This window comes from Schistocerca americana, chromosome 6 (genome assembly GCF_021461395.2).
Source record: "Schistocerca americana isolate TAMUIC-IGC-003095 chromosome 6, iqSchAmer2.1, whole genome shotgun sequence".
In the NCBI taxonomy this organism is placed as follows: domain Eukaryota; kingdom Metazoa; phylum Arthropoda; class Insecta; order Orthoptera; family Acrididae; genus Schistocerca; species Schistocerca americana.
In genome coordinates this window covers 243,727,842-243,744,251 of record NC_060124.1, presented here as the reverse complement: position 1 = coordinate 243,744,251, position 16,410 = coordinate 243,727,842, and the positions used below count along the sequence as shown (strand labels likewise).

Genomic DNA, 16,410 nt, shown 5'->3' with positions numbered 1-16,410 from the left:
GGGGTCGGTAGCCAAGCTGTCCAAGTTGCCGGGTTCGCTGTGGAACACAAAGAAGGGACCGTACGTAATGGACAGTACAGCACATTTTGAACCAAAACATTATGATACGTGATGTTTCGGAACTGCAGCCAGTCGTCCTTTACTGCCACATCTTGGTACGTGGTAGAAATCGTCACGTGATCTCTCCCTGCTGTAATGTGAAACCTGAGTATCTCCTAGCGTATAAAATGTCGGGCAATTTACGGTAACGCAGTTGGTTGACGCCTTCGACAACCGCAGACATTTCGACAGGTGTTCAAATATTCATATTCAAGGCACAAATTCATGAGTGACAGAGCGTGAACCAGACAAATTGTCGACGGTTATCGAAGACGTCTGGCGGCTGTATTCCCGTAAATTGATTCGACATCATTGAGTATACGATATGCCGGGAAAGTTTCGAGATTCTTAACATCATGATATTTCTGGAGGACAGAAAGCCTTCTTCGGTGAATCGGCACTAACTCAGGACAAGCCAATTTTGTGAAACAGACCTTCCCTTATTCATGCACGATATCTTGCAATCAGTAGATGCATGCGAATAGGAAGGTTTCGTCTTGATACGATTATCGGAATGCATTCGACAAAGTACCGCGTTACAAACTAATGATAAAGATTAGCACATACGGAGAATATCAACATATGTGACATTGGCTCTGTGAATTTGGCTAACAGGGTCCAGTGCATTATATTGAACTGTAGAAGAGCTTCTCCGTGCCAAGAAACGTGGATTCCGACGGTATTAGTCGTGCGAAACATGACTCTGGCTTTTCTCGTATGACAACCTGAGAGCTAAGGGTCAAGGCAGATGAAGTATTTTTTGCCTATCGAGAAGCGTACGTCTCCGTACCTGATCTACCCGCCACGTTAGCCGAGAGCGCTAATGCGCTGCTTCGTGGACTCGGGTAGGCGCGCCAGCCCCGGGTCGAATCCGCCTGGCGGATTAACGACTACGGTCGGTGTGCCGGTCAGCCTGGATGTGGTTTTTAGGCGGTTTTCCACATCCCCTTAGGTGAATACCCGGCTGGTCCCCACGTCCCGCCTCAGTTACATGGCTCACAGACATCTGAACACTTTTTCATTATTCCATGGATTACATTAGTCGCAGACAGTTTGGGGTCCACTAATTCCGTCCTGGGGGGTACGGTGGAGGCAGGAAAGACATCCAGCCACCCCTTAATCTAACATTGGCAAATCCGATTAACCATGCTGCGTACCTGCAGGACAAGGCGCAAGCGAAAGAAAGATATATCAGTACCTGATCTCAGTGCTTGTTAACTAATGTACGAGCATTTGGCGTACGAAACGAAACTGATGAGTGGGTTGGTAATGGGGACAAGAAAGTTGTGTTCCACACACAGTCATCGACAGACGTACAAGGAACTTCAGGCGCACCCCAGAGAAGTGTGTTGGGATCTTAATAAGTTTACACAAAACCTGCAAACACTGGGAACGTACCTGAAATATTCCAAAGTGTAATATCATGCATTTTTCAAAACGCCATAGTACATTAGATCTACAGTTTTACTTCCGGTGCTTTTTCTCGACATTCGAGGCTTTTTTATGAAAACCTTACAAAAAACTTAGGATTCAAAGTATTGGCTCTTGCTGGCCAGTATTTTCTCCCATCTTTCATGCGCCATACGAAACTCGTGGCAGAAAAACCGGGCGTCTTTTGAGATGATCCATAAATCGATCCAATTTTGCCGTTGTCCATATGACCGGAAGTGCTGGTCAGCCAGGCCGTGTGCCAATGATCGAAAATGTTGGTAGTTAGATGGAACAATGTCTGGAGAATACGGCAGGTAGGGTAGAACTTTGCATTTCAGCTTCTCCAAGTACGTTTTGATGGGTTTTGCGACACGGCATCGAGCATCGTCATGCTGGAAAATCGCCTTTTCATGTATATCGCTGTGTTGTGGCTGACTGCCTTTCCGTGATCGGCTCAAACGCATTATTTCCTTTGATAAAGATCTCCTGTCATTGTTTCCGTCAGTTTCAGTAGCTTCGGAAACCTTCTCTCATTCACCATCATGCCAGTCTTCAATGTCAGAATATCGGTTCGTTAAGCGCTGGGACTATTCTCTGCACGTACTTTCACTAACAGGTGCCCAAACATAGGTCTTATCCAGCATTTTATGAGCTTTAGCCGCTGAAAATTGATACTTCCTGCAAATGACGGGAGCTAATCTTCTTAACCTGACATATTCAATCGAGAATAACTTTATGAAGTAATAACAAGTCGACTAATATTTTGATGTAATTGCCTTGTCAACTTCCTAAGCTCACTCTGCGACACTTAGGCGATTTGTCACTTGCACCAACACTTGCCGGTACATCCCTCTATTGCAAAATGGCTGAAGCGAAATTTGTAGGCCTACTAGTAAGCTATGATTACATGCAAATGGTCGAAAGTAGAATCAGTCAACTCGTACAAGTTCCTGAGTAAACACGTTTGTAAGCGATAAGGAATGGAACGATCTCGTAAACTCAGTAGTACGGAAAGCAGGTGGCAGATTATGGTTAACTGCTGGTATACTGGAAAAATGCAAAGAGTCTACAAAGGAGATTTCTTACAGAACACTAATGCGATCCAACTCTGAATGCTACTCAAATGTGTGGAAGCAATATCTGTAAGGTCAGATGATACCGAGCGTATAAAACTGTACAGCGCAGTAATGACTGATTTAAATGGCACACTGGTGAGTGTAACGGAGATGCTGAAGGACCTGAACGGGCACATACTTAAACGTAGATCCAAACGATCCTGTGGAAGCCTACACGCTAACGTTCAAGAACTAGTACCCCCAAAAGATCCTGTGAATGCCTACTTGCTAGGTTTAAAAAACTATTAGTAATCAAGGAATACATTAAGGTCCCCTGTGTATTACTCCCGTAGCGACTGGAATGAAAATAATGGATTAATTACAGCGCGCATAGATATGCTGAAGGAGTTGGTCTCCCCATGCTTCATACACGAAGGAACCGAGAAGAAACTCTAAAGTAAAGTTCTATGAGAAGTATCATTTGCCGTGCTTTTCATAGTTGTTTTCATAATATTGATGCGGAGTTTTCAACAGAAAAGTAAGTATCATTGCGCGTGTTCCAAGAAAACTTAACAGGGCCACTAAAGTTTTCGATAAACATAAATCATTTTTTGAGTCAGGGTCAGTAGCAGTAGCAGAATGTTTGCTGATGATGCTATTATAGTCTACAGAAATGTATCATAGTTGGCTGGTCACAAGGGAACTCAGAAAGCATTGTGGCAGCGCTCTCCTTTGTGTAATGAGCGGCGTTCTTAAAAGTCGATATATTTAAGGTAATGCGCACCAACTTCGAGGTAACATCTCAAAGATGTTCGGGCTCACATGTGGTTCCCCTTTGTCGAAATGTCTTGGCTCAAACTCCTCTAGGTGTTGAACACCAATTGTTGCATTACACGCCCTAAATTAGACACTTGTGACCCTTTGGTTAACTTGTCTGGCTGATGGCAAGTTTGCGAAATTGTATGAAACAAAGGTAATGTAACATATAATAACGGTAATAATAATATCGGGAGCTGAATTAACGACCCATAAATGATGTAGTCCAGACAGTTGCATTTTTGGTTAGAATAACATTCATTCAGAAAGAAAACTTACAGCGAATGTGGTCGTATTTAGAGTTACTGTTATACCCGAGCCCATATCCATTTGATAGAGTTCGATCATTCACAATCTCATCGCAATTTGCATCTCCAATACTCCACCTCGTTAACTACGATAAAAGAGTTCACACCAGGCGCGCGGCTGCTCACCGCTCAGACACTAAGTCCTGCGATACGACACAACGCGAAATTTTTTGTTTCACTTCCTATCTGCCTAAAGATCGACTGCCCGCTTTCGCGTCTCAATCCGAACAGTACCCTTTGGTGTCCCCAGCCGAACTGTCCGCTTTCGCGTCTGCACCAGCACTGTGTCTCTGCCCGCCCCCGGCCGCGTTTTCCCGCGCGCCAAATATCCTCGCTCAGCTGACTAGGCCAGTTCCCTTTCCTGAAGCCGTCCATCCGATTGCCTACAGCTTACTCTACATTATTTCACATTTTCACGTATATAAATAATCAAAGCTTGACCACTTTCACATTCTAAATAAAGTAACAATAGTAAATTCTTTTACATAAAACCAATACTCTTTCCTTCTTAGCTTTGAAGGTCACGGCCAGTAGCCTTGCACCAGTGTGCTTTCTGATAAATAAATAAAGAACAATAGTAACTATTATGTACTAAACTTTACAACAAATATTCTACTACCTAATGATTGAATAAGGTGTCATGCCGTCATCGTTCAGTGTGTTTTGTGTGGAGGAAATGATGATCTGATACTTAACTGAAAATACTGATAATTTAAATTTACTAAATCTTTTAAACAAGTAAAGTTACAGAGTTGATATTTACAACGTTTCTCATTTTAATGACGCGCGTCTACATGAAATGTCGATCGTTAAGGTCGACAAAAGCGTTCAGATTTTAGCATTCAAGTCTTTCAAATAACCTCCGGGAATTCAGCCAGGTAACACTTCCAGCGACCGCCGATATTTCGGCGCGAGAACACCCTGCCATTTTCAAGGCAAACTGCAACCGCCGGGCGACATACATGCAGGACCGTGGAGGACCGATGTACTGAGCATAAACGGCACATATGATTACAGCAGCCAAGTAGATTTGCTATCGCCGAACACTACTTGGAGACTGGTCACCCCATGTTGTATAATAACACCGAGATATTGGCATGCACGTCCAGATATTGGGGCAGTGTTATTAAGGAGGCAGTTGAGATTAAATTAGCGAGCAACCTCGTTAACAGGGATGGAGGTTTTTGTTTAAATTCTGTTTGGAATCCGGCTCTCTCCCTTGTCAAAAAACAGAGGGACAGAGGCAATGCTACCACTCTTGCGAGTTCGTAGTCTCACTATTGATATATCTGACTTTGGTTATCTTTGGTAGCACTAGTGTTCAGTGTGTGTGTTATCTTTCCTGCATCAGTCCGAAAACCGAGATTTTAAATTTGCACGTACGTCGCCTGTCCGTTGCAGTTTGCCTTGAAAATGGCGGGGTGTTCTCCCGCCGAAATATCGGCGGTCGCTGGAAGTGTTACCTGGCTGAATTCCTAGAAGTTATTTGAAAGTTGTATACGCCAGGAGACACTCAAGTCTCTCATTCAAGTGTTTGTTACAAAACTTATTAATTTCACTTTCACAGTAAATCCTCAACTATTATAGATATGATCAATGTTCAAGTTTTATTGGGATCACCTCGAACATTTATGAAGCATGGTAGATTAAAATTACTGTGGCTTCATTCCCTGCATTACTACAGAATTAAATAGTTTTCATAAATGTTTCCCCTTATGGCCGATCTTAGGTCCACCATATTTAACACTGCTACGTCTCCTTGGCCACAGATGGCTTCTACTGGGTTTCCCTATGACGTATGTTCTTGTCTGCATCACACGCACACTACAGCGTTTAGGCCTCAATAGACAACAGACGCCTGTGAGTTCCCCCTTCTCGTGGTGAATCTGCGGCCTTTGTGGCACACGGTTCTGGTCGACAGGATTCGTTTCAAAATTCCTGTAGATTGACTCTTTCAGCCATATATTTAAATGAGAGCGCAATGCTCGTAAACTCACACAGAGGAAACATGCTCCGATTGGAGCACAAGGAAGGTGAATATGGTCCTGTTTAAATACTCTGACTGAAGAGTGGGGTACCAACTAACTTATTCAATCTTCCTCCTCTCCTTTACAAGTTTTCCCCAAACGTTTTGGCATGAGAACGTATTCACGCTCTTTTTAACGTGGAAATTGCCCCTCGCTCTCAAGAGCTAACCTATCTGTAACTTGCCCTCAACCACTAGTCCATCGCTGTAAGACTCCCATACTCATCCACTTCCACTTGCCCAATCTCACTCACTCATTCAGCCCAACTCGTTGTCATTACCTCTTTGTGTCTCTCTGTCACTGTCTCCTGTCTCACAATCACGGTCTCCTTCGTTCTGTTCTACTACTTCTGCTACTCTTGTGACTATTACTGTCTCTTCCACAGTCACTGTATCCCTCTTGCTCCCTTCCCACTGCTGATGCCTCTTCTCTCTGTCACTGTCTCTCTGTTCATCGTTGTTATTCCCAGAGACTGTCTCTCATTATCACTGGTTCTGATACATTTCCATATTCTCCTTATTTTTATTCCTCTCAGCCTGGCATTGTTTTCTTCACTCTTTTATAGAATTATTCCGTCACTGTCGACTGTGTTGCACTGCCACTGTGTTCTGCTTTCTCTAACACTGTCATCGTCTCCTTCGTTCTTTCTATACCACAAGTACTGTCTACTACCTTCCAGTATCTATTAATTTTCCGTCTCTTTCTCGCTACCACTGTCTCCTTCACACTCAGCATTAAAAAAGCGCGCCACTCTAAAGTTGTTGCGAAAATTCTTACGGATGTCCGACTTTTCAGTCTGAACATATTGAACAGGAGCATATTCGTCTTTCTTGTGCTGTTTTAGCAGCATCTTCCCACTGGTTCCTTTGTTCTCCTTGGTAAAAGAGGGCTTTCACTCACATGAAATGAACTTTACGGGCGAGTGAAATTTCGGTAGTTTACTTAAGTGAAACTAAAATAACGAAAAATTAATTTATTTAAACTGAGATCTGATTTCAGGTTCACAAAAATTTTCCTTCTGCTTCAGTACTGCAACCTGGGGTTCTCAAAACTATCTGATGATAACGGAGAGACTTGATAGGGTATTTATTCGTGCTACGTCAGATAATAAACTACGTTTTCGCATCAAACTCAATTTTACGTACGTATTTTACGTATACAAATAGGGTAAATTTGAATCTCTGTATCTCTAAAATGGGTAAAGATATGAAGGCAGTTTTCACCTTTGTTCGAGATAGTCCCCTTAGATGGTTCAAATGGCTCTGAGCACTATGGGACTTAACTGCTGAAGTCATCAGTCCCCTAGAACTTAGAACTACTTAAACCCACTTAAACGTAACTAACCTAAGGACATCACACACATTCATGACCGAGGCAGAATTCAAACCTGCGACCGTAGCGGTCGCGCCGTTCCAGACTGTAGCGCCTAGAACCGCTCGGCCACCCCGGCCGGCAGTCCTCTTAGAAATAGATCGTAAACCTATCAGACATTTTCCGTGCGTGGTCGTCTTGGAAACCGCGGCACGGTTTTGGTACCCGGAAGTGATGTTTTTGGTGTGTTTCTCGATAATATATAAAGATATTTATATATGGGAAGATGTCATTTATAGATATTGACCTAGAGAATATATTGTTAAAATTTGGTGCTGTTAGTTACTTAGACATCCAGGGCTGACGGCGAAAACATAGTGGAAATTGCTTTTCTCGAGTTTGCGCAGGAATCGCCCACGAAGTGAATGATGCCTCCATAAACTCTCTAAGGTACACCGTAACTCACATCCACTGCAGAAAACATCAACTGATTTGCTCTGTTAGCCTAAGGTGGAGAAAATGTGTAATGTTGAAATTTTGACATTATACTGTAGGAGAGTTATAATAAAACGATTCCTTTGTTGGCCGTACAAATGGTCTATCTGAAACATTTAACCCTACCTTTCTGTCACCAATAGAACACGAGGTACGAGCCTCGGGAATACCCGTTCTTATGAGCTGCGTTTTGGAATATATTGGTTGCGCATACTTTAGCTTTCGTACCGATAGAAAAGAAAATTACGAATAGTATCCAAATACAAGATAAGTGTTTAAGGGGGTTAGGACGTCAAACTGGCCGACTTGGATCAGGAGAGGCACCACAGGACATTTTAATGTCCCCTGTCTATACTTTTACAAATAAATTCATAAAACTTTGTCAGCATGACCAAGAAGGGTTCAGGATTCACGCTCATAGCAGTGGAAGCTCAAAAATATAACAAAATATATAATTTTTTTTACATGTGAAATATCATCATTTTTTCACTTACTACTGGCTGCATTCGTTGCTATAGGTACACTTTTCGTCATACGTAACGGAGAGTCTTCGATGATATTTGCACAGCATACAAACCATGCTTACAGGTGTATGGAACTCTAGAATTTTCCAAATCTATTAAAAACTGTGCTAAAGTTGAGATAATTAACCATAAAATTTGAGTTTTTTCTAAACATAAGTTTAAAATACAACAGCTCATTCATTTTTTTCATTAATTACTTAAATTCTAGAGTTTCATACACCTGTAAGTAAGGTTTGTACGCAGTGCAAAATTCATCGAAGAATCTCTCTTACTTGTGAAGGAAAGTGTACGTATAGCAACAGTAGCAGCTAATAGTAAGTGAAAAAATGATGAAATTTCACACGTAAAAAAAAATTATTTTGTCATACTTTTGAACTTACATTTCTATGAGTTTGAATCCTGAATCCTTCCTGGTCGTGTTGACAAAGTTTTAAGAATTTATTTGTAAAAGTATAGACAGCGGAAATTAAAATGTCGTGAGGTGCCTCTCCTGCTCCAAGTCGGCCAGTTTGACGTCCTACCCCCCTTAAACGCTTATCTTGTATTTGGATACCATTCGTAATTTTCTTTGCTATCGGGACGAAAGCTAAAGTATGCGCGACCAATACATTCCAAGACGCTGCTCATAAGAAACGGATATTTCTGGGGCTCGAACCTCAAGTTCTTTTGCTGACACAAAGGTAGGGTCAAATGTTTAGATAGACCATTTGTATGGCCACAAAAAGAATAGTTTTATTATAACTCTCCTACAGTATAATGTAAGAATTTGAACATTACATATGTGGATTTCAGAGCTAACATTGTTCCTACAGTTTACTTCTCATCCAACATAAATGAGACTACGCATGACACCAAACTTAGAGGAAAAAAGTTCAATGGATGGAGGCTCATTTGCATGATCTTTCTTAGTTACTTACTTACTTTTGCCTTAATTGATCTTTAGATTTGTCTTTCTAGCAGCTCTTTCAAGACTTGTAGAGGCTTCTTTCATTGCTCTTGGCTTTCTTGAGGTTATATGAATATCACCCGCATATGCCAGAAAATGGACTGATGTATACACGATAGCCCCTCTTGTATTGATGCCCGCATCTCTTAAATCTTTTCCAAGGTATATTACACAGAAGGCAGGATAATGCGTCTCCCGGTGTTACTCCACTTTTTCGCAGTACTTGGTAACTTATTCTCAGTTTATCACTAATAGTGACAATTCTTACATTCTGACCTCGGTTTACAAAAGGCATCACTTCGAATCAACCATTGGAGCTTTCGGTGCCTGTCTCCGTCATCGCCATCAGTAGTTAGAAATCACTGACCACAGGGGTGGTCACTGTGTTCTGCCCATACAAGATGTTCAAAAATCCCGTTACAATCTTCTAGAACTTGTTCCGTGGATTGAGTACATAATATTTTGAACAGGAACCCCTGACCGTAAACGTCATCCAACGACGCTACAGAGCGTCAAAGTTATATGCGCTGACGTCCTACCCCCTTTAATGAGTCCGCTGAGTTGTCTGATGGGGCACCTCATGAGTTGAGGGTGGAAGTGATCTTTAATGGTTAAAATGTTTCTAGAATAAAACGGTCATCTGCTGTGCGTGATCGGTTAAGGTGAGCGCGGAGGCTGTTTGGCAGACGGTAACCGGCCCGTTTCTGTTCGCAGATGAACAACTCGACGGCGAGCCAGGTGGAGCTGAAGGACGTGACGCTGAGCAGCTCCGGCCGCTACCGCTGCGAGGTCTCCGGGGAGGCGCCCTCTTTCCAGACCGTCTCCGAGCACGGCGACATGACCGTGGTCGGTAAGTAGCCCAGCGTGGTGGATGGCAGCCGGGTACGTGCCGCGTCCTATTAGCTGGCCGCAGACGAATGGATTTCTGTGACGGGTCACAACTGGAGGTCAGATCCGCAGGTATTTTTGGCCGATCCGCCCCACTAATCTCACGCCCGTCGTTTACCATTGTTGTGCAGGTCCCGCTCGTCTTTTAAGATCTGCCCTACGGCGAGACCTCTTCGTGTGCGGAGCAAAACTGGAAATGAAATGAACAAGGGGATTCCGTTGGTTGCTCTGTTGTTTTTCCGGATCGTGTCCTCAAGGTCCGACTGCCTCAGACTTTTACTGTCTTTGATGCAGAATTGTCTGCGATCTTGCGGGCACTGGAGCAGATGAGACATTCTTCCTGTCCTAAATTTCTTGTCTGTTCCGATTCACTAAGTTCCCTTCACTCTTTGCAACGTTTCTATCCAGCAGATAAAATAGTCTACATCTACATCTACATCCATACTCCGAAAGCCACCTGACGGTGTGTGGCGGAGGGTACCTTGACTACCTCTATCGGTTCTCCCTTCTATTCCAGTCTCGTATTGTTCGTGGAAAGAAGGATTGCCGGTATGCTTCTGTGTGGGCTCTAATCTCTCTGATTTTATCCTCATGGTCTCTTCGCGAGATATACGTAGGAGGGAGCAATATACTGCTTGACTCTTCGGTGAAGGTATGTTCTCGAAATTTTAACAAAAGCCCGTACCGAGCTACTGAGCGTCTCTCCTGCAGAGTCTTCCACTGGAGTTTATCTATCATCTCCGCAAGGCTTTCGCGATTACTAATTGATCCTATAACGAAGCGCGCTGCTCTCCGTTGGATCTTCTCTATCTCTTCTATCAACCCTATCTGGTACGGATCCCACACTGCTGAGCAGTATTCAAGCAGTGGGCGAACAAGCGTACTGTAACCTACTTCCTTTGTTTTCGGATTGCATTTCGTTAGGATTCTTCCAATGAATCTCAGTCTGACATCTGCTTTACCGACGATCAACTTTATATGATCATTCCATTTTAAATCACTCCTAATGCGTATTCCCAGATAATTTATGGAATTAACTGCTTCCAGTTGCTGACCTGGTATTTTGTAGCTAAATGATAAGGGAACTATCTTTCCATGTATTCGCAGCACATTACACTTGTCTACAATGAGATTCACTTGCCATTCCCTGCACCATGCGTCAATTCGCAGCAGATCCTCCTGCATTTCAGTACAATTTCCCGTTGTTACAACCTCTCGATACACCACAGCATCATCTGCAAAAAGCCTCAGTGAACTTCAAATGTCATCAACAAGGTCATTTATGTATATTGTGAACAGCAACGGTCCTATGACACTCCCCTGCGGCACACCTGAAATCACTCTTACTTCGGAAGACTTCTCTCCATTAAGAATGACATGCTGCGTTCTGTTATCTAGGAACTCTTCCATCCAATCACACAATTGGTCTGATAGTCCATATGCTCTTACTTTGTTCATTAAACGACTGTGGGGAACTGTATCAAACGCCTTGCGGAAGTCAAGAAACTCGCCATCTACCTGGGAACCCGTGTCTATGGCCCTCTGAGTCTCGTGGACGAGCTGGGTTCCACACGACCGTCTTTTTCGAAACCCATGCTGATTCCTACAGAGTAGATTTCTAGTCTCCAGAAAAGTCATTATACTCGAACATAATACGTGTTCCAAAATTCTACAACTGATCGACGTTAGAGATTTAGGTCTGTAGTTCTGCACATCTCTTCGACGTCCCTTCTTGAAAACGGGGATGACCTGTGCCCTTTTCCAATCCTTTGGAACGCTACGCTCTTCTAGAGACCTACGGCACACCGCTGCAAGAAGGGGGGCAAGTTCCTTCGCGTACTCTGTGTAAAATCGAACAGGTATCTCAGCATTAAACGTGATCCAGACCATCCAGGATGCCCTCCTCCATCTACAGCGATTGGGGAAGGTGGTGGTTTTCTGCTGGGTTCCGGGGCATGTCGGCATTGCTGGCAATGAAAGGGCAGATCTCGCAGCCAAGGAGGCGCGTCTCGATCCACAAGTATCTCAGTATGCTATCCCCCTGCACGCACTCACCTCGCTGTTGAGTTCACGAGTCATGCGTCGGTGGGAGGATGAGTGGCTGGAAGTGACTGACAATAAGCTCCGTATAGTCAAGCCCACAACGCGTGTGTGGTGTACTTCCTTTCAGCCCCGTCGACGGGACGAGGTTCTCCTCACTCGGCTTCGGATAGACCACAGCCCTATGACGCATGGCTTCCTGCTCCGGCGAGAGGACCCTCCAATGTGTGGTGCTTGTGGCTTCCACCTCACTGTGCGCCACGTTTTATTGGATTCCCTTTTATTTTCTGACCAGTGGGCCGCAGCTTACTTGCCAGCGAACCTGCCATCTCTTTTAGGCAACACTCGGACGAATGTGGTTAAAGTTTTAAAGTTCTGTGCCATTTCAAATATTTTTACTGTGTGACAAGCTCGAACGTATTTTATGTTAGTGGCCAGCCAATGACAATTTACTGTGGCATTCTTGTTGCCACGTTTTCCCTTTCCTTACGTTCTAATTTCTTATGAAGCATTTTCCTTCATATCCTGCTTTCTTTGCGTGTGTGTTTCAGTTTTACTAGGTCTGTCCACATTCGTTCCCTCTAATGTGTGTCATGGCGCTGATGACCTCGACGTTGAGCGCCCATAAGCCCCAACACACACACACACACACACACACACACACACACACACACACACATACACACTCACTGATCGTATGTTATAATTGGCCGGGGTTTCCCCTTCGGGGTCCGTCGCCGTATTGCAAGTCTTTTTATCGCCTGCGGGAATCGAACTCGGGCCCCTTGCGTGGTAGACGGTAGCGCTACCACTGCGCTACGCAGGCGGACAGCAAAACTGGAGATTTTGGTCAGATGTTTCAGTGTAATGAAAACTTGAGTAACTATAATCTGGAGTTTCTCCGAATTTTAATAGCCAAATGTAGGCTGCAAAATGGACAAATGGAGTATCAAATTGACATTTGTAAGGTACACTTTTGCAAAGATTTAATCGCTTCAAAGGGATCAGGGTGAAGAAGAAAACTTGAATGAGTCATCTGAAGCAAAACTGAAATATTTTACAAACAGCTGCTGCTACCTGGTTAAATGAAGTGTCAAAAATGTTCAGGTTTTCAATGACAAGACATATTGTAGAGTAATTGCATTGGTATCTCCTCAGCACTTTGTGTTATATCCAATTTGCTCTCTAGCTCACATCATAAAGTAAAATCGCTGTGCCTAATTGTAGCTTTTACTATACACTGCGTGCTTTCAATACATCTATTGCTGCCGTATCTGCATGTTCGCAACAGGTGGCAGCACCTGCTCAAAAAGACTGTTTACCGTGATGTAGACATATGGTCAAATAAAGATACAGTGGCAGCAGGACACTTAGGCTATAACAAGATGCCTGAAGTAATTGCTTTCCTGAAGCTTTTGAGACTTCCACACAGGCATGACGCCTAAGCTGCAGGTCCATGTGGTCTGGAGGCAGACTGTACCTATCTTATATAGGGTTTTGAATTCTCGTGAGTAGTTTGGTTCTCCTGTCCATGTTCAGATAGTGGGAGTGTGAGAATAAGGTCTTCTTTCACGCAAGGTTTGGACGGAAATCATCTTGGAAATTATTTGCTACTTGCAAACGACATATTAGGTATCAAGTCCCAAAATCAGGAAAAAATATTACCGTATTTATAGAATATCATTATACTATCATCATCATATCTCGGTCGCCCGCAAATCCACATAAAGATAGTACTAATTTTTTTTTAATATCTTGACGACAATTTATCGTTTGATTTTACCCTAATTGGCGTCTCTTACTTTGTTCTAGATAATTATAGAATATAACCAAGACATTTCCTCACTTTGAGGTGATGAAATTTCAGACTGCTCTGAAAATTGTTCAGTAATTACTCAGTGATAAGATACTTTCCAAAGTACTACAAACATCCATACTTCGCAGTTAGCTTGAATCTCTAAGCACACGTTTTATAACGTGGTACTTTAATGACGACAGGTCATTTTCGATTTAGCTTTCAGACACCGTCAACAAAACCATCCAAAACAGGATTTTCATGATTACGCTCACTTTGATCTCTCCTCTATCTCACTTGTATATGCACAAATACGTGACTAAGAATTTTCTTAAAAATACCATAGACATGAGAAATGCATCCTGCCGCTAAGAAAGGTATATCCATTTACCACGACAATTTGTCCACGAAATAAATCTACCAATTCTGAAACGCGGGTCCCCGCTCTATCCTGATTCTATGATATACTATCTTCAATATGCACTGCTGTGACCACGCATACTTATAAACGTCCCTTTTGGGACAAATCATTAGTCAACGTTAGGTTTTCCGAAAACTTAAGGCCTCTAACAAAGGCAGACCAACCTTAAATAAAGATATATTTACATTTCTAAACGACTAAAAATACGAGCGTATTACTCATAGACATAAAAACTGACTGTTTTACTCAAGTAATTGTATACAATGTACGTGATGCACTATCATATGTCACCGTACATCGTATTTAATTATTGTTTACTTAGAAATTTAAGATTAATTTATCATGTATGCTTTTAATTTGCACTACAAGATATTCTGGAAACGTGCCAAATGTATATCATTAATGGAAAAATAGCTTAAAGTGGGAATGAATGTTTCGAAATATTTACGATAACATAAGCCCTGTTGTCGGGGTATAAGCGGTTTATGATTACTTGAGACTGAAATGTTTACCTACATTGCTTCTGTGATAAGTATTCGCTGACAAATTAGTGAACATAGCAGCTACTTTTTCATGTAAGCATGAAAATTTAGTGTATTAAGTCAATTTTTTCTGTCGCGGCAATCACTGAAGTTGTCAACATGAGCACTCAATGACGATCTAGTATCACAACTTCAAATTGTTGGGTAAATGTTATTTCAATCGGTATACTGGATCATTAACAACTAACCGACCAGTCTGGTGTGTAATTTAGCGACCCGATACTCAAAAAAGTGGCTCTGAGCACTATGGGACTTTACTGCTGAGGTCATCAGTCCCCTAGAACTTAGAACTACTTAAATCTAACTAACCTAAGGACATCACACACATCCATGCCCGAGGCAGAATTCGAAGCTGCGACCGTAGTAGTCGCGTGGTTCCAGACTGTAGCGCCTAGAACCGCTCGGGCACCACGGCCGGCCTCGATACTCGCTCTCACAGCGGCACTCAATAAAGCGCCTTCAACTGTGAGAACGAAATCACTCCAGCCGTGTCTCCCCTCCAGGTACAGAAAGGCAAGCGATCAATACTGCCTCTTAATTAGTCATTAATCTCACTAAGCCCCACATACTGACAGGTAATTAAGCATTTTGACAAGCGGATCTCCTCATTTGCCAGTAGCATCAAGCTTAATTTATGACTGAATTGAGGATTCCTTGACCGGGAGAACGCAGAAAGTTATCTTGTAGTCAACGGAAGATGTAAAAGTAACTTCAGTTGTGCCCCAGGAAAACGTGTTGAGAACTTTGCTGTTCATGTTGTGATGTAATGACCTTGGAGACTATGTTAATAATAGCCTCGGACTTTTCGCAGATGATTCAGTTACCTGCAGTGAGATAGTGTCTGAAAAAAGCTGCGCTAATGTTGAGGCGGATCTTCGTATGGTTTATGTGTGGTGTAAGGATTTATAAGTAATTTTAAATGTCTGTAAATGTAAATTATCGCTTCAGAATACGAAAACACTTTGTCTCCGACATATTACAATATCGAATCACAACTGGAATTATTCGATTCATGCAAATACAATTTGTAGTGACAGGGAATGGAACGATCACATAGGCCTGTACGTAAGTAAGCAGGCGGCAGAGTTCGGTTCATTGGTAGAATACTGGGAAAATGCAGTCAGTCTATAAACGATATTGTTTTCAAGATACTCGTGCATCCAAACCTATAATATAGCAGAAGTGGCAATTATACGAAGATGAGAAGTGTCTGAACACATCTGTTTGAGCATATCAAGACTATGCTTCTCTAAGTTTTCATCAACATGTACACCCAAAAATTTGGAGCAGTCTATCCGGTTTAATGACTCCTGTTCGTAGTTAGATTTTATTTGTTAAGCAGAAGAGATTATATCGTGTTTTCTCGTACTTTAGGAGGAGTCCTTTTTCAGAGAACCACTTAATAGCTCTTTGCAAAATATCTTTAAAATTCCTTCCGTTGCATATTTTCCGTGATGGAACTTATTATAACACCAGTAGGAATCAGGATGGTAAGTCGGCCTCTGCTAGTGATTTGGGCCTCCTCAGTATCTAATAAACGCATTCTGATGATGGTTGCATCAGTTACAAGTACTAGTTCGTAGTTACAACTGTAGAGTGCTTGAGGCAGTGGCTAGTTTTACCAGTCAGCAATGAGATTCTTTTGTTTTCATCGCCGACAAAAACTTTGAGTAGTAGCGGTTTGTTTGAGTATAACTACAGCTATGCTGGTG

At 42.6% G+C, this 16,410-nt stretch overlaps 1 protein-coding gene across 1 annotated transcript in view; it reads left to right on the top strand.

Moving 5' to 3' along the window:
* The window catches only part of LOC124619626, a 212,915-nt gene that overhangs the window by 61,925 nt on the left and 134,580 nt on the right, over window positions 1-16,410 (top strand). Inside the window, exon 2 of the mRNA XM_047146136.1 lies at window positions 9,727-9,862. Within this exon, the coding sequence (XP_047002092.1) occupies window positions 9,727-9,862 (136 nt within the window). The remainder of the gene's footprint in view (window positions 1-9,726; window positions 9,863-16,410) is intronic.